The sequence below is a fragment of the Eurypyga helias genome, unplaced genomic scaffold (assembly GCF_000690775.1).
Source record: "Eurypyga helias isolate BGI_N326 unplaced genomic scaffold, ASM69077v1 scaffold5410, whole genome shotgun sequence".
Taxonomy (NCBI): Eukaryota; Metazoa; Chordata; class Aves; order Eurypygiformes; family Eurypygidae; genus Eurypyga; species Eurypyga helias.
The window spans coordinates 2,949-24,960 of record NW_010226172.1 but is presented as its reverse complement, the minus strand read 5'-3'; the positions used below and the strand labels follow the sequence as shown (position 1 = coordinate 24,960).

General features: G+C 40.0%; 1 protein-coding gene across 1 annotated transcript; it reads left to right on the top strand.

Annotated features, from left to right (window-relative positions):
- Window positions 1–7,706: 7,706 nt before the first annotated feature.
- On the top strand, window positions 7,707–19,301 carry ATP6V1G3 (ATPase, H+ transporting, lysosomal 13kDa, V1 subunit G3). Its single transcript, XM_010151868.1, has 3 exons — window positions 7,707–7,788; window positions 15,850–15,950; window positions 19,128–19,301. Exons 1-3 carry the CDS (start codon window positions 7,707–7,709, stop codon window positions 19,299–19,301), a joined length of 357 nt encoding a protein of 118 aa, XP_010150170.1.
- The last annotated feature ends 2,711 nt before the right edge of the window (window positions 19,302–22,012 follow it).

The window sequence follows — 22,012 nt, the reverse complement described above, 5'->3', positions numbered from 1 at the left end:
TGCTCAGTCCTATAATAATTTGGTTAATAATAATCAAATTATTATTGGAAATTATATGTCTATATTGTCATTTCCAGCAACTTCTGTCTGACATTACATTTACTAGAGAAATTTTTTCATACAACATTAACTGAATGTTAATGATGTTCCATTTTATATTAAAAAATCTAAAAGATACTTTTTAAAAAGTCATCCTCCTTCCTCTTGAAACAGCACAGATCAGTGGTCAGACATTCTGCTTTAAAATGCTGCATGATACCAGAAATCTTGTGATTCTGCACAGGGCCAGGAAATATTCCCTGTGGGTAGGCAAGGAATGTGCAAAATGTTCCTAGTGTACAATACTTTGCTCCTCTTTGTTCTCTGTGTCTCTTCTTTGCTTAAAACTTCCATGCAATAACCACAGAAATACAGAGCCAACATCTCTGCACACAAGCTGTGAGGGAGTCATGCAAGTTGTTCTTCCATGGCAGCCCCTGCTCCAAGATCCACCATTCAAAGACCAATTCCTGTCAGAAATGTATCTTTTCAGTCTATTACACTCCCAAGACAATGAGACACATCATCTTCAACCTATCTCTGGATCATCACTCCTTTTACTTTCTTTCCCACACAAAGAACAATCTAAATCAACACTAGGTTGAAAACAAAGCTTAGAGCTGAGTCTCAGCCTTCCTCTGAAAAAGTGTTATGAGTGCCCCAAGTTCTCTGCAGCTGGCACCCACCAGCTTCATCGTCCTATCCCAATGCTGCTACCTCAAACCAGGCCGTAACGCCATCTCTTGCTCCCTCACCTCACATCTTCCCCATCAGGCCAGCCCAGCAGCTCCATGCCTGGCTAGCAGGCGGCCTAGCTGCAGGCCTGTGGGAGGCACAAGGAGGGCAGGCCTTTGCTGGGCCTTAGGCTTTACTGTGGCACTGGTCATCTCCTGTGTTTAACCTACAGTGGATTCATCTACAACGGATTAATCTACGTGGCAGCCTGTGGGCCCAGCAGAGATTGCTTCCTTCAATGTACAAGGCCTCGCACCCCTGGCACAGTGCTGCTTTTCTGTCAGCTTTAAGCATTAGCTAGCTCTGTCTGATTGCAGTTCCCATGTTTTCCTCCACAAGTTCTGCCATGGTATTTGCATCTTAGGGAGTACTGTATCCAGAAAGTAATGCTTTAAAAATTATAGTACGGGATTAGAAACACTGACCAGTTGATTACGCATCGTGCCGGTGCCCAAAATATTTACCAGAGCTGTCTTAGAGAAAATAATCTGAAGCAATTTTTGCAGTGGCAGCCCTAAAAACATAAGGAAAAATCTATCGGGAAGACCTTAGATACATGTACTTGCTGGATAAAGCACCAAAATTCCTCACAGTAGGAAAACACGAAGTGTGCTGAGTGCAGACATGCTGGCATTTTTTACTCTCTGCATGCAGCAGCATAAATCAACCAGCTTGTAACGAATTCAGACAGTAGAATTCAGGACACATTCAATGTGCTATAACTGTGCTTAGTTTAGCTAAACTCTGAAATTACTTGCAAGTGAAGTGCTTGAAAGAAAAACAAAGCTAATGGTGAATTTCAATCTTTTTTCCAAGCCCAGAAGAGGGACAAATGCTTTACATAAAGCATATAGAGATCCTCAGCAGCAGAATTACTTTGTGCAAAGCAAAACTCAAACCCCTATGTGTTACCAAGAAACTGGCAAAAAATAAGTGTTTACTGCATGAAGGCTTGACAAGGAAAGTCCTTCTCCCTCTAAGATGAGGAACTGCCTGACATGCAAGGCTTGCTACTTTCACAGCCACATGAGGAACGAGAGAAAGAGAGAACAAAAATACCAGAGACTTGATGTAAAGTGGTGAATAGGTTAAAATTAGTTAATGTTCCGATTTCTTTTATAAAGGGAGGGTGAGTTCTATTTTTTTTTTTCTCTCTTATTAAAGCAAAAATCCTAGAAGGCACTGGAAAATGGAGAAATAGAGATTTTAAATCTCAGTGCACAAAAACATGCTTGTGTACATATATGTGTACTAGCATAAGCACATGTACATGTTTCTTGTTTTAGGAATCCTAATTCAAAAGCAAGTCTTACAAAATAAGGACAAAAACACCCCCATCACCTTCATAATTGTATCAGGAATATTAGAAAATTTTATAAGGACTAACTTAACTAAGGCAACGTCTACTCTGGTCTTAAAGACAGATTGCCAGTATTCATCATTTTCCAACTCAGGTTTTGTGTCTTACCCTTCCAAAATAATCACTTGCTTTATGAGAACTAAAAAAAAAAAAAATTCCTTCCAGATTGTAGTATAAATATTTTCACTAGAAGAAAGGAAATTCTTATTCCTTTTATTCACTTTCATTTTAAGGTGGTGTTGCTCAGAGGTAGAATGAAATACAATTAAATGACTGAGTAGAAAATTAAGATTTTGTCAAAGGTGAGCAAACTGGTTAAATGACCTTGAGCTACATACACAGCACCAGCATGTAAGTACAGGTGTACAGGTTCAAGTTCAGCTCCCCTAAGCTGCAAAGTTGAACTGCTTTCTTTGTGGTATCTTGGTAAATCTAATTTGAGATAGTACTGACATTTTCTGATATAGTATGCTTGGTTTTCTTCAAGTGAATTTTGAGCTATGACATGCATGCGAGTTGTTGGTTAGTCTACGTAGTTCAAAATACACTTACATGAGTCCCACTTCCCCTCCACTCCGCTGCTTGCCTGCACACATACACTGATGGGGCTTTAATCTTCTTTGGGGAAGGCAACCACACTAAAAGTCATCAGGAGGATGTAGTAAGGGAACAGGCATGCTCTTTGCGCTGAAGAATGGGAAAGAATGCAGTAAATAGCTGCACTGGGAAAAGAAGAAAAGAGGAAACATTATTTGCCATGAAACATGTAGTGCTGGGTATAGCTATAATGGAGTTCATGGCTTCATCACAGCCCACACGTTGTAGGCTTGTAACCAAAATTGTGTTGATAGCACACCATGTTCTAAGTGTTGCTGAACAGTGCTTTCAGCGTGTCAATGCTTCTTCTGTTCTTCCCTCTACCCCACACTAGGGAGCAGGCTGGGGTGGGCAAGAGGTTTGGAAGGGGACACAGCCAAAACCGTAACCCCAGCTGACCAAAGGGATATTGCATGCCACCTTATGCCAGACTCAGCAATGAAACTGGGGATTCAGTCTTTCCAAAGTAGCCACTTTGCTGACCAGGCATTGATCTGCTTGTGGGAGGCAATGAGCGACTGCCTTTGCATCACTTCACCTCTCACCTCCCCCACCCTATCCCTTCACTTTTTCAACTGGTTTTGTCTAGATCCACAAGTTTTCTCTCTTCTGCTCTTTTGATTCTCTCTTCTGTGCCATTGTGGGGGAGTGAGCAATCTGCTGGGTGGGGGCTGATTTGCTGGCTAGGTTGAACACACCATACATTGAGAATAGGAAATAATAACAGCCATACTGATGGTCAAGTTATAAATTTCAGTTATAAAACTGAAAGTATTTGAGACTGTGGTGCTTTTTTTCCCCCTTTTTTTTCTTATTTACTTCACCTGAATTATCACGTGGGTAGGGGGAAAAAAAAAAGATACATATTTTTCTCCTGGAGGTTGAAGAGATTTTTTAGAAAAAATAATTAAGTACACAGTTCACACTGGCTTTCTCTGAATGCTAAACCAACTATAGTTGCAAATATAATTACTCATATCTAGACATACGCCAAAATTAGGAAAAAATATGAGTTGGTTTACAGGTAGGTGTTCAATATAAGGTAGACAGACATCTATCTGAGTGAAGCTGGGGTGTGTGTTGACTCACGCAGCAACCTGCCTCTGGCAATATTTTAATATTTATTCCATCATTGCTTACCTATTTGTTCCCATATTTTTCAGGCATCTGGGTGAAATTCAGGCTGCTGAGGTCAACCACACCGATGTCAACAGAGCAAGAACATCACTGTCAGAAAACACTGCAGCGAGAATCTTCTCTTGCAGACTTAATTACTTCAGTGCAAAGTTTATAACTATTTTTCTTTTAGTATAAGCAAACGTGGTTGTTGAATTCAGAGAGAAAAGCCATGATTGAGAACTCTCAATCTCTTTTTTACTCTTTCTCAACATGATAGATCTTACTCTATTTGAAGGTGCTTCGTTTTCATAAGAAAAACAGTCCCTAGTGTGATTTAGGAAGCTGTGCAGGTGTGCACCCTGCCTTTCCTTACTTGGGCCTTTCTAGAGCAAGAAAACAGAAGGCACACACTGACACACAAAAGCACCTGCACCAGCTGCCCTGCCTGATGTGCTGCTGATGGTAACACGTAATCATTGAATCAATGTCACTGCTTTGAAGATGCAGCCCGAACAAACCATACTACTTAGTAGTCACAGCAGCTCATTTGGAAAGAATAATTTTTATAATAAAGTGGTTAAAAAAAAAAAATCATGTGGGCTTCGGGAAACACAGTCACAAAGGCAATGTATGGGAGACCTTCAACTTAAAACACATTTCAGCAGAAACTCTGCTTGCTGCCCTCCTACATACAGGAGAGCCCGTGCACAGTTAAACCACAAGAAAAGGATGCCACAGCACTGCCTTTACTGCTCAGTGGTAGATGGACTAAGAAGTTGTTACACTCATGCTAGATAAAGTTCAATCTGACAAACAGCAAGTACATTTTTTCCAAATTAAATAATCTGAACTACCTGGGATTAATTTACCCACTGGTCCTGACCTTCCCCCTGCAGAGAGGAAAAACAGCAGCTACTCAACCTCTGTTTAAACTAGAAATGCCTGATTTAGAGTGTTTCTGCTGGTTAAGCTGCAGATGAGCTGGGGGAGCTCAGCAGGGTCTCTCAGCCCTTATACAACTCCTCATTTCACTGCTCCACAGCTTTACTTTGGGGGAGCAAGAATGCCAGAATTGAGCACCCTTTTCTCTTTCTGTCAATGGGGATCACCAGAAAAGGCTCAGGAAATTCTGGGGACTGAGATAGCAAGATGAGATGCTGAGAAGAAAAGGGAGGAGTCTTAGGAGAAGCAGGGGGGGAAGGAAAAAAAAACCCACAACCCAAACTTCTATCTGCCCTCCCTCCCTCTACTAACACCTCTTCTGCCTCCCGTTCACAGTTACCACATTTGCTTCTCTTCTCTAATTAAATGACTCTGGAGCTGACTTGGAAAGCCAGCAATTATGACAGAGAACTTTCTTATTAGGTTGTGTGATGAAGTAGGAGCCTGTTTGGTCAGTTGGTGGCTCAACCTACTTTATTTTAATGAATTATCCATTAAGTGGGATGCATGTCAACATAGTCTGAGATCATCAGCACCAGACAACCTTTCAAATTAGTTTTAAGTGGCATTACTTTGTCTGGAGTCTAAAAAAAATATGTATAAGCACCAGCCAAAATAAATTATCAACATCTCCCTTGCAGAGGCATACCAGTACCTGCCCAATGTCATGAGGAGTACCAGTATGGCATGCCACCACTGTTTATATGAACTAACTACAAGGAAAATTATAAACTGAGATTTTTTTTATTCAGAAAAAACATTGAAATATGTGAACTGTGACATCTGCAGCTCAAATGATCTGCTTAAAAAAAATATTAATTTTTTTTTAATATTCGTTCAAGGGTAGATTTTTTCCATTAAAATTCAACACATAGAACTATTTTCTGTGAAATATTAATTAAAATTAACAGACTGTAAATACCAAAATTCAGATCATTACTGAGGCCCATGTAACATAACTGCAGCATTGAGAACTGCTCTGAAAAATCAAAGGGTCTGACCCCTGATGCTTTCAGCCAAGTCCAGAAACTCTTAAACAATTTAGTTTAGTCTGAGACAAACTTGACATTTCCACTTATTATTTAATTTTTGAGTAACTACTGCTTTAAAGTTCTGTGCCCAAGTTTCCTGCCCCAAGTATACCAAATCTCTTCATTTTTTACTTTAATTTTCCACTTCTGCTTTTCTTTGCCAGCCAGATTGGTTGGAGCTGAGCCTCAGTGGCACAATAGGCTTCCTAACCCTACAGTTTCCACATTTTCTGCACAACTGATCACTTCCTCTTATATGTCTGACTAAAATAAACTTCAAGGCTATGCATTAAAATCTTCTAAAAAGAGTGCTCTTTTGCAGCTAGAGCAGATCTCCGATTTCAGTGCTGGAGATGAGAAGGCGTTTCACACGGTTTCTGGATGAAGGAAGAAACTCAGTGTCTAATACACTGAAAAAAATAGGCATTTTCTCAATAGGAAGTCCAGGCTGAATCTGACTCTGTGGTATTACAAATCAGAAAACAAAACAACTTCCCTCTCAAAGTCTCAGTGCTACCGTCATTCAGAGCATAGCTGAAGACAGGAATAGGGCAAAAGGCTCAAGCGGCTTCTCCCTCCATTTCTCATCAAGCCTGCAGCTATTTGGGAGGAAAAAAAATAAAAACCAACTTCATAACAACAGTACACATTTCCTTATAATGACCAGATAACAAGCCTTGCAGCAAGCAAGTAGCATGGCACAGCTGCCCTAGGAAGCCCTGGAAAAGAAAGGGCCCTACAGCGAGGGCCTTGAGCAAAGTGCACGAAATAAATATAATTTTTGTATATAAATCATATATATATATATATATGTGTAAGTATGTACATAATTGCAGCCAGAAAAACCCATTTACATCAGAAGGTGATCTCTTGTCCTGACACAATGGTGTCAGAAGTATTTGCAATAAATACACTTTATTCATGCTATGAAATATTTTTTAAAACATGTATTTTAATTATGCATCTTGGCATGTCCCCGTCCTGTGCAATGGCCAAATACCTCCGACAGTGGGATCTGTTGTGGTTTTTTTATAAGGATTCAAAATACAAATGTGCTGCTCATTCATGCAGTAGTTTACAAGACACTCTCGCCTACCATAGGGAAGAGCATTTGCATCTACAGCCATGCTCACACATTCGTTTGACTGTCGTAGGTGTTAGTAGGACTTGAAAGTAAACTTAGACCAGCAGTCATATCTTCCCAGAGCCTGTAACTTAGAGCTAACCCCACAGCTTCCCACAGCACACATCAGATTAAAACACAGAGCACACCTCAACCATCACATTTTTTTAAACTGTAGACCCTGATGAATTAATTTTCAATGAAGATGGGTTTTTTAAGTGAAAAAAAAAGTCAAACAAATAATGTTAATAAGTAACACCAAACAGAAGCTTGCAAACAGTTCACTGTGTTCAACCAAAACTACTTGCTAACTGAGCCTGATCCTTCATATTCTCAGAAGATTCATTAAAAGGAAATTCCAAGAAACACATTTTTTCCCCTCAGTTCCATTGACAAGATTAACTATATTCTGCTTCAGCAATATAAGATTATTTAAAAAAAAAAAAAAGCAACATTAGACTACAAGCCACTTGGAGTGCTCTGCTCTTCTTTTCCCAATGTGTTCATCAGGCACTTCAGCTTCCCAGTGACCCTGAGCAGGGGAGAACATTTCTTTCAACCTCGCAGCTGTGTTTTTCCGATTTCAGTCGCAGGCCTTTTTGCCCAGCAGCAATCCAGGCAGAGCCGGCTGGTTTGGCGTGATCTAGCAGGCTGTTGTAATAACAGACAGAACAAAAAGCACAAGGAAGAGGCTGGCAGCTGTATAAAACTCCCTCCGAGCTCCTGTCCCCAAAGAAGGGCACCAGCCTCAGCAATCAGCATGACCAGCCAGTCTCAGGGAATCCAGCAGCTTCTGCAGGCAGAAAAACGTGCCAAGGACAAACTGGAAGAAGCAAAAAAAAGTGAGTAACTGGCTTGGTTTTACTGTAGTTTACTACTGTAAACCCTTCAGAATTACAGCGGCTCACAGAAAAGCAACATTATTCCATCTCATATATCGCAGCTGTGCTGCTCCTATTCTTTCTTCTCACTTGCTGTGCCTTGACTGCAGCCAGGCACTTACCCAAACCCGAACGTCTGTGCGCACATGTGATTTACTGCATTAAACAAGGTTTTCCTTGGTATATGCATCCTGTCAGCTAGATTTATCCTTGCTTTATCTCAATGCCAATAAATCATTACAGCCTTCCTTAGGTATTTGAACTAGAAGCCTACACACCTCTGGCCGCCAGCTCTGGAGGTCCAGACTCCACACTCTCCATTTCTTTTTATAGGTCTTGTATAAATTTTTCAGTCGTCTTCTTTACTTCTGAAATCTATTAACTTGCCTTCTAAACTCAGCTGGGCTTCAAAAAAATTATATGAAAACAAAGGGAGACTTCAGCACAAGGTTAGTAATGAAAGTCATGGAATCACAAGCACTGTCAATACTGTGATAGGTCATTCTTGTAAGTGTAATTACGTGGTATAAGCAACCAGCAAGTGATTAGAGTTCAATTTAAAATAACCATCTTGTTTGATGAATGCCTAATGCTCAGGGTAAAGCATGTGTAGATATAAAGTAATATATTTTTATTCTAGTCAAATATAAGCAAAAAAGTAATAATAACAAATATGAAAATGCAGGTATCTACTGGAATAATTTCAATAAAAGAAATAATTCTCCTGGCAGTATTTCCATTATCTATTTATTTAATTTTCTGCATTCATCTCCCAGTGATTTAATGCAAAATATGGTGACCTTATCCTCCTGAACGAAGGTACCAACCACATGAGTCGCTGACCTGCATTAGCACTGAATCATTAATGCTGTTTCATGGAGTTACCTTGATTTAGAAACCAGCAGCAGGAAACAATGTTGTCCTGCAGGACTCAACCAAAATGCATGAAGATCATGTCATGTGCTGCAAGAGTGTGATGAAGGTATATATTCTGCTTTCCATGGAGAAATAGAATCTAAATAAAAATAGTTTGTGCAGTTCCTATATCCTTTCTACACAGAATTCAGCATTGCTGTGTGTTCATTAATTATTAGTGGCATGAGAACTTGTACAACAGCACACAGAAAATATGTAGGAAGGCAATATCCCTTCCCTGAGCACCCAGCCACTGCCTGTGCCTTACAGATCAAACAGAAGGGGGAAAAAAAACCCAAAGAAAAACTCACAAAAACCTAAAACAAACAAACAAACAAAATGACAAAAAATAGTCTCTCTCATCTTCATAAAAGAGAAGGCTCACTTAAAAGGTGTTTGGGGTTGCTGCTCCCATCCTGAAAGCAAGGAATAATTAAGTGATTCAAACCTTATCTAGGCAAACCAGGTGTGTTCAGAGGGATGGTTCTTCCCTTCTCAGGTAGGGCAGGGGAGACGCACAGTTCCCGGGAAAAAGGAGCAATAAAGTGCCTGACCTGGGAATACACAGCCCCAGAGGAGGGAGTGGGGGATTGGGCTGAACACAGGCTGCGGAATCAGTCTCTAGCTATGATAGTTTGATGCTGATTACCCTCTACTTTTGGTTTTGATTTTGTTTTGCTTGTTTGTGTTTAGTTTGCTTTGGTTTTTAAAACCAGGCAAGTCAGATGGGCTTTTTCTAAAACAGCCAGTTAACAAGATTAAGACACTAAAAAAACCTAAAAGCATCATTATAACATAAAAGTAACAACTAATGATGAGTCATGGCTACGGGTGCATATATTCTACTCCGCAAAAAACACACTCCCCTGTAATCACCTCAGCCCTACACAGAGTGCTTGTGATGAGCACAGGGCTTCTTACAGCTGAAGTATCTTCCAGATACCGGAATCAGAAACTTGCTTTAAACCACTGCCTACACCTGCCAGTGTATTAGTGTGAGGTAGGAGATACTCAGCAGCTACAGAAAAACAGCTATTAAGAATTTTTCTATCAGTAAAAACATTTAGAGTAAAAATATTTCATCCGTATGACTTGCTGCTCTACTAATTTTAAAGCCAAACATTTTTCTGCCTTCATAAAAATTATGAAGCAAAATAAAAATTTCTTATACATAAAAATCTGGGAAAAAAATAAAGACAGACTCAGTGGTATCCATTGAAAGAGCAAGAGATGATAGCATAAATTTAAACATAAGAAAACAACTCTATAACTGTGAGGGAGGTCAAATCCAGGAACAGGCTACTCAGAGAGGCTGTGGAGTCTCTATCCTGAGAAATTCTTATCCCACTGGATTACGGTCCCAGTCAAGCTGCCCTTGCCAAGCCTGCTGTGAGAGCAGGGGGTTGGAGCAGACCCCAGAGGCCCCTTCCAGCCTCAGCAGCTCTGTGCAATCCTGCAAAAAACCTCAAGCACTTTTGAGAGATTTTATTCCTCAGTATAGCAGATCAAGAGAAAAAGTTCAAATAACTGCTGACATGGCATATTCATCTATAATCTAAAGACTTTGGTGCTCCTTTTTGTTCATGTTAAATATTGCCAACTGTTTCTATTAGGGTGCAAGCAGCAAAGCACTTGTGAATTTTAGATCTCATGGATCACACAAGGAAGTTCAGGCCTCAATGATTCAGGATTTTTCTAAGGACTACTCCACCCTGGATTTCTGTGCTAAACCAAAAATTATTGCTAATCTAACATAATAATTATATCTAGAAAATCACTGTTATATTCAAAATTACAATAGGTTTGCAGTGAAGCTACAAAATAAAAATTTTTAAATTTCCATGTTGACCTTAATTTCAACATTTTTCATAGCAATGTCACTACACCAGCTTAGATGATACCTAACTGTACTAGCATAACCCAAATACTGTAGGGCAAGGACAAAAGGGATTCTTTTCATGCCAAATCCAACCCTGCCAAGCCAGAAAAACTCAAACACTGTCTTCCTCAAAGTGATTCTGCAGTTAGATCAGTGTAAAGGACTGCATAGTTTGTCTCCAAGAGTAAAAACTGAGGTAAAAGGAAACACACGAAACGCAACCAACACATCCAGTGCAATCAGTTAACCTGTGCACACACAATTTAGAGAAACAAGGTGAGGTCGTGCTGCTTCACCCCAGGAAACACCAGCCCAGATCCACCTGGTACCAGTTCAGATCAGCAGCTTCTATTCGGGGCCTGGCACTCTGCGGATCTGGGCTGCCAGTGAAAGCAATGAACCCATCCAGTGACTGCTAACACAGTCCCGTCCCTGCTAAACATCACCTATGCTCTCCTTTGTCACCACAAACAGCCATTGCACAACACCACTGCACGAATGACATTGAAACCAAGTGCGGATGGTTCGTGGGACACAACCAGGAAAAGCCATTTTCAAGGAAATGTCGTTAGCAAAACTACCCTTATGCAAACCCCTTCAGTGTTTACAGTTGATACATAACCAGATCAAAATGTAGCATGAACACACAATATTGTATATATACAGACAGTGGGCCTAGTTTTTTCAGACATATGTGCAGCTGTTTATAATGCAAAATCCACTTTGGATAAGTGAAAAATTAACAAATAAAATTTATTTGTAGACATGGACCAAAGCAAAAATATAGAGCTAAAACTCCTCTGTACATATATGCTTTTTCATACTTCTTGCTCCATACCCTTTATCCTATGCAATGTCTTTACAGTATCATTGGTGGATATCATTTATACCTAACAAATTAGTAATCCTTTGTTGGGAAATGCTCACATGCAAGGTTAAAACTATTAAACTGACTGAACACAAACCAAAACAGCCTGCAGTCCTGTAGCCTTTTATACATAGCACTGCTTTATCCATCATTTTTGCTTTTAAGCATAATTTGGATCCCAGAAATAACTGATCATTATCAGGGCAAAGACATCAATTCCTGAAAATGATTTTGGGTAAAACAAGGGAAACAAATGTGTCATGAAAACTGGGTTTATTTTCCTATACATTTTTACATCTTGGCTTGAATTTCTGCTGCTTAATAAAATGGTAACTCCAATGAAAGATTTCAGGAAATCAGATTAAAAGGAAACGTTAATCAAAATAAGATATTGTAAACAGAATCATATTCGTGGCGCTCTCTTGGAAAACACACAGGACATATTTCATCTACTGAAAAAAACCAAAAGCTATACATACTGATCAGCTGCTTCCATTGTATTTTCTTTAAAGTGCAAAATTGTCTTCTCAAAATGAGCATCCCTAAATCCCATTTTGCAGATAATTTAACAGTGTCGAAGACAACTGAAATAGTCCTATTTAAATAAAAGAGTATTAATTTTTGGCAACTTCTTCATATGACATGATTTCTATGCAGAAATTCAGCTAGAAGCCTAGATGATATGCTTGAAAACAGAAAGCCAGTTTTAACACAACAGTTTTTGGAAAATACGATGACAGTGTTTGAGCAAATTAGAGTTTTTGGAAAATACGATGACTGAGTGTTTGAGCAAATTAGAATGCAACATTTTGCTTTGTACTGTATTTTTCTTGCTAGATCTAAAAAAAACCCCAACAACCTACAAAACTCACCAGTTCTTTTAGATCTAACCAGATCTCGGTATTTCCTTAACATCACAGAAATACCTAGAAAGAAGAATAAAACCTTTGTCCATGACAATAATGCCTTCCCAGGTTAGTTAAGAAAATACAGGGTTGACTTGTCACAGAAAGTTGGTTAAGATTTGGTCAATTTAACATGATGGCTAGAAATGTATAGGCTGTCGTCTACCATAATCATGGACAGCAGTGGACAAGGAAACCAGGCGCAGCACGGCTGCTTTGCTGCTCCCTGCCTTCAAGGGTGGGAAGCAAGGGACAGAGGGGCAGCAGCAAACCTGGCCCCCACAACACGCCCTTTGGGGCAAAAGTCTCTTCAAATTTGGAACTTTATGTACCGCACCTTTAAGATCCCTAAGGAAATGTAATAGGGACAGGTTGGTTTGTCCATCCTTCTGTGTTTCATGCCCTCTTTTTGCATTATCTTGGCTGAATTTCAATGCTCTGCCACCCTTCAGTGCGTAAGGTTTGATTTCAGCTCGGCTGTGCTCTGCAGAGATTCCCATGCAGTAAGGCTTCGAAAAGGCGATCTCACATTGCACAACTAAGGTAGCAGACAAGTGGTTAATAACAGACTGATTAATTAATTTTGGTTTGTCTTGTGAAACAGCAGCGTAAGCTCTAGATTCTGCTTAACTTCATCAGGTGCAGCATATGCACTATCACATATGTTGGCAGTTGCCGATCCTGTCCACGTTGTTGAACTAGTAGCAATTTACTTTTCAAGACATCAAGGAAAAATGAAATGGCTGCCACCCTGCAGCAACACCCTGTGTGTTGTGCTTACTCCAGTGCACTGTCAAGAGCTGACATGTATATACATATATATATATACACACACCTTTTGGTTCACTAGTTACATTGTCAGGCAAATGAACTGTTGTTTCACAGTTAATCTCTTTCCATTTTGTGCATTTTAAATGGATTTATTTATCTATTTGTTGGCCAAATATGCAACATATTTACTACAGATGGCCCCCCAGATGGAATTTGAAATTAAAATCCCAATGATTTTGAAATAATTTAATTTGCTATCGAGATCCAGTTCCTCAGCTGGTGAAACTGGCACAGCTTCATCCACCGACTTCCAGCTCCAGAGAATCACCCCACATCTCCACTCCTAGAGAAAAACTCTATAAAAGGCTGATCAGCTCCAAATTTGGAGAGGAGAATAATGGAAACTTCAAAATACAGACCTGGATCCAAATTTTGTTGTCCAAACTGATGCCAGCCTCTTACACAAATTTGTCAATTCCCGCATACTGGTCTCAGGACTTCATACAGTGAGTGGCAGAAGCTGAGAGTAGCAGCCCTTATCAAACAAATACAAACTCTGGGAAAGTACACACTAGGTTTTAAACTGCCTGTCTGCCCTGTTATACATAAGCACAGTGCCTTGGTGGCAGAAGGACTCAGAGAAATATAATTAACTGCACTGATGAACTAAGAGTCAGTAAAGCTATCTCGTTTTTCACCAGGTTGCTCCTTCCTGTAAAAAGCTTTTATACAATCATGCACCCCAGGTGCCACAGCAAACACACCCAAAAAAATCAGTCTAGGAATCAAGACTTTGAAAGGGAATTCACATTTCAGTCATCTCTTTGCTTCTACTCACCCATCTGCAGATAATGACTTCAGAAGGAGCCATCAACTGGGCAAATAATTCCCTGCTGGATCAGGCATTTTATCCAGGCTTTTGTTGAATCTCAGATGTACCAAAATCAACAGTCTTCCTCCCAAGATTGAGCTTCCTCACTATGCCATGCTCAGTGGAAACAGATTGGCTATATGCCACACTTAAGGCTTCAGAAACCCAGAACGTGTAACCAGTCCAATGGAGCAGCCTGGAGAAAATAAATCAGAAACACTAATGCTCATCTTTCTAGCCTAGTTGCAGAATGTTCCTTAGGATTTCAGAAAAGGTACTGTTTTCAACTTGTGTGCTTGAATTGAAAGATTTAAAAAAAAACCAAAAACCAAGAACACCTTACAAAAGTACTCCCATTACTCAGTAATGTGAAATGTATGGTTACAATAAGTAAATAAATGGATGTTTCACACATCAGATCAAGATGCGTTTTCAGCTGCCTTACCTCCACTCTCTCATTCTTGTGATATCCTAATTTAAACAACCAAGCAATAGGTTTTTCAGTCATCAAAGGCATTTCTCCCATTAAGTAAAGCGAGCAAGCTTATCCCCTCCCACTCCTAAAATTCTAACTACAACAGAAGGAGACCCCAAAAATCAGCATCAGCCCAGGTGTCTCAAATATAACGTATCAACTTTCAGTGCAAGAGGTTTACAGCCCCATCAGTTAGAGAGTGACTGGTTTCCCTCACAAAGTAGTGTAGCAGAGTCCTGTGGAAACCCATGCAACTTTACCAACTTTATCCAAAACAGGTACACAGATGCATCACTGTGGGGTGGTTATGACATGGTCAATATTTGCTTCATGCTAAAACTTCAGCACCACATTCCCATCAAACCTTTTACTCCTATCCTTTGTATAACATCCTGCTAGACCCAGGAACCCCCTTCTGCCCACACCTGCAATGACTTTACGTGGGCTTGATTTGACAAACCTTTAGCATTTTACCTAAGATAAAGCAACTATTCACAATGAACAAAACTGAGTATGTAAACAAGCACATTCAGGAGAAAGGCTCTAGTTTCCATAAGAGCCTAAAATGGCACCTTACAAATCACTCTCCTGTTCAAAAAGGAAAAAAGAAAATGCTTTTTAATCACTATCATATTTTCTATGCATTGGTAGAGAATACCATTAACCTCCTTTTTATCTTAATCATTCATCTCTGCAGTTAACCAATGTTAGGGGAAAAAGGTGTGTGAGAACAGGACAAAGCCTGGTGGTTGCAACTCAGCTTGGTAGTGAGTTAAGACATATCTTGTAGTACTTTGGAAATCTGCCAGCTCTAAGCAGAATCCAGTTGGTGTAGGATGAAGGGATGCTGGCAACCAATCAATACAGCAAATCTTACAGAATAACGTCTTTTCCCATCAGTGACAACTAAAATCTGTTATCTGGCTGCTACTATTGCTGATGAAGGAAAGACAGATATTTATTTAAACACCAAGCTGTGATTAAAGAAAAAAAAAAAGTATGTGTGTTATGAGAAAATGTGTAGTTGCAAAAAGACAAACCGACAAGCTTTTCATTTGTTGTTAGAAAACCAACAAACCTTGCATTTGATGTGTGCTTTCGCACAGGGAACTGGTCTTAGAAAATGGGTACTTGCATGATTGGCTTTCGACCAAAAAGTACCCTACTTGAACCACTTTGGCTCTTCAGACCATTCTAGTACAAATAAAGCTGTTGTTAACTTTGCTTGAAGTTTTGTCTGGTTTACTATGTCATGTAAAATGCCTCTGATTTAGAAAGGTTAATCTTTTGGGATACAGTGACAAGTGTGAAGTAAATCCCTGTTTCTTCCCAAATTAGGAAAGGGAAAGAGACTGAAGCAGGCCAAAGAAGAAGCTATAGCCGAGATAGATCATTACCGGTTACAGAGGGAGAAGGAATTTAGGAACAAGCAAACAAATGTAAGTAAGAAACCTGCACATGTTATTTTGTAGTGTCAATCTGCTTAATGGTAAAACAAATTGCTGTAAACAGTGTTACATGGAGACTTCTGCAAACCATGACCATACTGATTTAGCAGAGAGATGTCGCCTATGAGGAGTACCTGCTTCATTTTGACTTCTTCACAGGCTTTAAATGCGCTTGTAGAAGGTATTGTGGACTTTCACCATTAAAATTGTCCAAGTTCTGTACTTGATTCATGCTTGTCCTTTGAAAATGTATCTCCCTTAAGGAAAAACACCTTTGCGTCTTCTTTAACTCCAGACAGACCTCATTCCAGTCTTGAAACTGGAGGTTTCCCTATGGTGGATGTTTCAGTAAAAGCAAAGATTTAAAATCTTTCTTTCTATTTCTGTTCCACTTCACCTGACTTTTTTGACTGCATCTTTGATGACCTGATATCACCAAAGTTTTGAGTTTTTCTCTATGTTTTCACATAAAAGTGGTCTGGCAGATATTTTCATATGTGAATTATAGTACAATTTTATACATTCATGCCACCTTGCAGTTTTCTTCTCTTTTTACTTGATGAACTTGGTCTTACATTTTTTTTTCTTATTTTTTTTCCCCACCTGTTTTGTGCAAAGGCAAGGAAACTGCATCTGCAAAAGCAGCCACAAAAAAAAAAGCCAGAGGTCAAATAAAAACTGCTTTACAAACCTGTAATTTCAGTCACACTTACCATGAAACATTTTCCAGCAGAGATCACAAGCCTTAGGAACAGATATACACACAAAGTCTCTAACAGACATTGCCAGCCCACAGACACACTGTCACACAGCCAGGCCAGGTAGAATTGTTTCATATGTACAATTTCAGACGTTTACTGACATTAAAATAAAGTAAAAACACCTCTAAAATTTGTTTACCTTTTCAGTCAAGCCCAACTTCTTGTTTTAGGTCTGAAATAGTAGAAGAGAAAAGAAGTTGCTTTGGTGTGAACTCAGTTTTTTCATCACAAACAAAATTAAAGCTGCAGGGAAAGGCCACTGTAAACTGAACATTTCACACGAGCAGGACAGAGCACATACTGCCTCTCGAATGACAGCACGTTGTGCAAGATTACTGCAGCCCTCCTTCACATATGCTGACCCCATTATGTCGAACATTTATCTACCCAGATAAATGTCATCATTTATCTGTGCCTGGAAGGTAGTCAGGAGTTCCCACTAAGCCAGTGCAGAGGGAAGTTTGATGCCCAGTTCGGTTTACTGGTGCAGATATTCAGACACAAGTATTTTTAATTCTTTGTCACAGTCTCATTTAATGCTATTCCTTCTCTTACTTTGTATTGCTGTATCCAAACTGGGGTAAATTATCTCATACTACAAGATGTTCCACATCAGTCCAGAATAAACAACAGCAGCAACAGAAAATAACAATTAAATTGAGGTTAGAGTGACAATATGCAAGATCTTTTTTCAAAATATACAAAAGTTAAGCCCAGATCTCAAACCAGTTTTGCTAGTGCTCACGGTGTTTGTACTCAGGACCTGAGATCACTGAACTCTGGAGACATGCAGCCTAGTTCTGAATTTTGTGGCTTCCAAGTGAATGTAAAGTTTTAACAACTTGGGAATGACAATAGCGTAAAACCAGTAAAGGCAAAACAAGGGACAGAACTTCAAGGCCAGCAGAAAGAACAGACTAAGCCGAGCGTTGTCTGCATTCTGACAAGAAAAAAGTCTTCAGTTCAGAAGCAGAAAAAGGGGGAAAGAAATACATAGAAGAATAAGAATCAACAATCTCAAGTCACAGTATTAGTATGAATCAAGAGAGCAGTTTCCCAGTCTCCAGAGGCTCTTCTTAAAATTATACTACTTTTCTTGAGGTTTTTCAAAAGTATTTAGGAATTGGACAACGTGCAACCATCTGGGATCTCTAGGAAGTTATTTTCCCCAGCAGAAAAAATCAGCTTCATAAATCTGATCTAAGCTGTACAATGTCTCCCACATAAGACCCTTACAACTTGTCTAAAAGCTAAAATAACATGTCAGCTAAAAATAGTTAATATAGAAAACTGTAATCTTTTCTCGATATTTACAATTATGCCTACATCCTGTATTTTTCCAAATCACAGAGCATTTTACACCTGGATTACAGACAAACTTCTTACTATGTTGCCAGGTACTGATTAAAAGAATTGCAAAGGTGATTTGTGCAAAAGATCTTAACTCAGTTGCTCTTCCTGCTTTTAAGGACTTGGGATTAAATCACATGGAGAATAAAGCTACTGACTCCTGCCTTGTTTCTGATCATTTTCTAGGTATCCCACTAACATCACAGGTTAGCTTCAGGTGCTAGTCCACCCAGAGAACCATGGCAGGAACAAGAAGAATATGTTACTTATTCCTTTCTTACTCCGTTAGCATGCAGAAATGTCTTCTGCTGTTCCCTGTGGAATTCTTTAGCTAGAAACCAATTTCTCTGCCGTTATCTGAAGGACTTTTCCATAAGGGGAGAATTCAAGGGATGTTGGGGCAGTGGGGGAGGTGGGGGCAAAGTCACAGATTTGGAACGTGTGCATCTGTTTATAACATAACCTTGCTAAAATGTTCAGCGAGTCTAGAGTCAATTAAATTCTAAGCAAACGTCCTGATATTAACTGTGCCAGAAGCTGTCTGGTATTTCGCCAGATAAGAAAATGTAAAATTAAAAGACCTTGTCTGAGGCCTGTTGAGGGTTATACATCACTAACTGCTGAAGACATTTCAAGTACTCTGAAACTGTAATTATGCATTGTCAGGAAGGCTTTCCCAAGTTTTACTTCTTAGATGCACTCACATTCATTCTCAGTGAGGCCAAGTGAAGCACGCTGATGACAGAACTTAGTTGACTAGTCACTAAAATAGAAACCAAATTAAAATCAGTGATATAAAAGACAAAACACGTACAGTGCTGTTCCCACAGTGAGATGGGAAACTTTCACTACATGGTGAGATTCCTATTGCTAATGAGCATATGAAAGAATTCCCTTTAATCCTGTTTTTATGCATACAGTTCCACCTAGATCATACCCTTCCTATTAGGAAACAGTGTGACATGTTTGCGTTGTTTATGCTAGATGATGAAGGAAAGTACAATAAACATAGTCATATATAACCCTTTATTTTGCTCAGAGGACTTCTGCTTTTCAGGTAATGGGCTCCCAAGGTAACCTCTCTGCTAAAATAGAAGAGCAAACAAGAGAAAGCATCCAAAACCTCACTAGCAGCTACCACAAGAACATGGAGAGCATGATGAAAAAGCTTTTGAGTGTGGTATGTGACATCAACCCTGAAGTTCACCCAAACTTCAGACATGCAGTTTAAGATCCATTCATGTGCTTGGAAAGGACATTTGTAAAAAGTAGCCTTCTTTCTTGACCAGAATAAATATTTTCTCATTTATTGTATTGAAAGAATTATATGGGGTTTCACAAGCGTTGGTTGGAATATTGTTTCCTGGTGGTAGCTAAGCCCTTGTCATTTAGGCAGGAGCAAGTCAACAACAGCAAAATAAAAGATTATTTGACACCAGCAGCTTTTCAGTGGGAGTCTTTATTCCTTTTCTCTTATAAAATGTTCTGTGCTAATATGTGGTATTGCATAAAGTCTGTTTATCCCAATCTTCATTGTACTTCAAGTCATGTGAAATAGAATATCACAAAAGTTTAAACAAAAGATTTCTGTTTTTCTTGTGACACACGGACTGGTCAGGTTATGGAACATGTAGGAACTCATAGAATCATGGTTTGGGTTGGAAGGGACCTTAAAGATCATCTAGTTCCACCCCCCCTGCCATGGGCAGGGACACCTTCCACTAGACCAGGTTGCTCAAAGCCTCATCCAGCCTGGCCTTGAGGACATCCAGGGATGGGGTTTCCACAGCTTCTCTGGGCAACCTGTTCCAGTGCTTCACCACCCTCTCCGTGAAGAACTTCTTCCTGATATCTAATCTAAACCTTCCCACTTTCAATTTAAACCCATTCCCCCTTGTCCTGTCACTACAGGCCCTTGCAAAAAGTCCCCCCTCAGCTTCCTTGTAGGCCCAAGGAAACTCTAGCTTTTGCTGAAGAAGAATAAGTCAAAACATTTAATTTTTGTATGCTAATTTAAAGCAAAATATAGCTGACTTGTACAGAATTATGTTCAAAAGCCATACTCAAAGTATTGTCCCGTTGTTTAACTACAACACAAATTTTATATAGCTTTGTTAAGTTTGAAAAATGAGAACAGGAATAATCATTGGAACAGGAGCTTTGGTTCAAGGTGCAGACTAGCACATCCATCATTATCTATACAATTACACCAAAAGCACAGGAAACTGGTCTCAAACTCTACACCAGTTATGCTAAACAGTACCTTAATCCACAGGTTGTTCACAGAAATCACATCAGTTAGAGTTTGTTCCTGTTATCCTAAGTGACCTTGAGTAATACTTGCCCCTGCAAGGGCACGGATTTCCCTTGGAATAAATTCTACCAAAGTTAGGAAAATACAGTATGACCTGGTGCTTTTGGGGTGAAGCCCATTAGATCTGATGGGAGTCACTGATGAAGTCGGGGTCTGGAACACACCTGCATCATGAGCCCCCTGAATGCCTTGTCTCGACTACAAAATTACATTGAATTAGAAAAGAAGCTTGAGAAATTGCACTGACTAGCAAACAATAGCCATTATTTTCAGTCCACGTAGACACAGACAAATCATTTCAATTTCAAAGCAGCTAGTCATAGGCAATCTCCTGCTCCAGCGAGGTTTACACAGCTGACATGCTGTCATGTGTAAAATGACCATAAAGCTGTAGTCAACTTAATGTCAGCAAATATGACTCCTCAAGGCTGTGCCTGGATGCCACATAATCTGCAAGTCCTGATTGCTACAGTCTCCTGCGATTGACTATATTCTCTGGGGACGCAAGGATGACAAGGAATGGGAAAGAGACTAGAAATCCTATTGACACCAGATGAAAGACTCATTTATTTAGGAGTGCTCTGAATCAAGCTGTGATAGGCTTTGATTTACTGAGGGGATGAAGGAAATCCAGTCCCAGCCTATGTGCACAAGCCAACGCAGGCACCCTCTTGCACGGCACAGGGCAGTCAGGATGGCCGCGTTGACCAGGCACACGTCTCCAGGTGGGATCACGGCTGCAGTCCCAGTGTAGTGCTCAACTGTGAAGCATGTATTTTCTGTGAACTTGAACAGTCACCAAGGTGGACACTAATCCCTCACAGGAACTCACCTAAATGTTTGGGACTGCTCTGCTTTCCCTTCTGTGTGACCTCAGCACACTTTCTACCGGTTATCACTTCTAAACATGCAGAAATGTTGCAGGCTCAGCTGCAGAACTAAAGCAATGGAGTTTCCATTGCCAGCTGTATGGGATAACAACACACAACCCTGTACAGCAAGGGCAGAACTGCCACAGCATGGTGAGCAGCAAACTAGAAAAACAGCTTTTCAGGAGGCCAGCAACCCAGATTACGTGAAATAAAGCTTTGTCTCCCTGCATTGCCCTGCTTCTTTTTATGACATTCCCCCTTTCCCTCATTCTTGCCAGAATCTGTCTTCTGTCACCCACTGCTTCTTCTGCAAAGCTTCTGCCCTCCTTTCAAAACTACTCTCTACCCTTCTGGTTCTAACAGCCACAAATACATCTCTTACTCAAACCTTCTTTAAAATACTCTATCACATGAATACGCCCTCCTTGACAAAAACCCAAGCACATGGTGGGGGACAGCAGAAGTCACCAGCAGTGCCGACGAGCACTGGCTGGAGGGAACGGTGCAGCTCTGCCATCTCTCGCACAGTGACACTGCACTGCAATCATGGCAAGGACCTACCTGTACCCTTGCCATCACCTGCATACCTGAGATACAAACTGGGTCTTATGTACTCAAACTTTCTGAATGTGATTATTTTCTTGAACGGTGGCCAGAATGAAGAGCTACCACCCGTGAAAAAGGGATTAATTAATTGTGATTAATCTTAGAGAGAAATCCAAGAGCTTTGCATTTGCTCCCTTCTACATTCATTCC

Bases quoted from the DNA above. Each gene is read 5' to 3' on its own strand.
- ATP6V1G3 (XM_010151868.1), top strand. From the start codon at position 7,707: ATGACCAGCCAGTCTCAGGGAATCCAGCAGCTTCTGCAGGCAGAAAAA. The intron at 7,789-15,849 runs GTGAGTAACTGG...TTCCCAAATTAG, and splicing joins ACTGGAAGAAGCAAAAAAAA to GAAAGGGAAAGAGACTGAAG. The intron at 15,951-19,127 runs GTAAGTAAGAAA...TCTGCTTTTCAG, and splicing joins TTAGGAACAAGCAAACAAAT to GTAATGGGCTCCCAAGGTAA.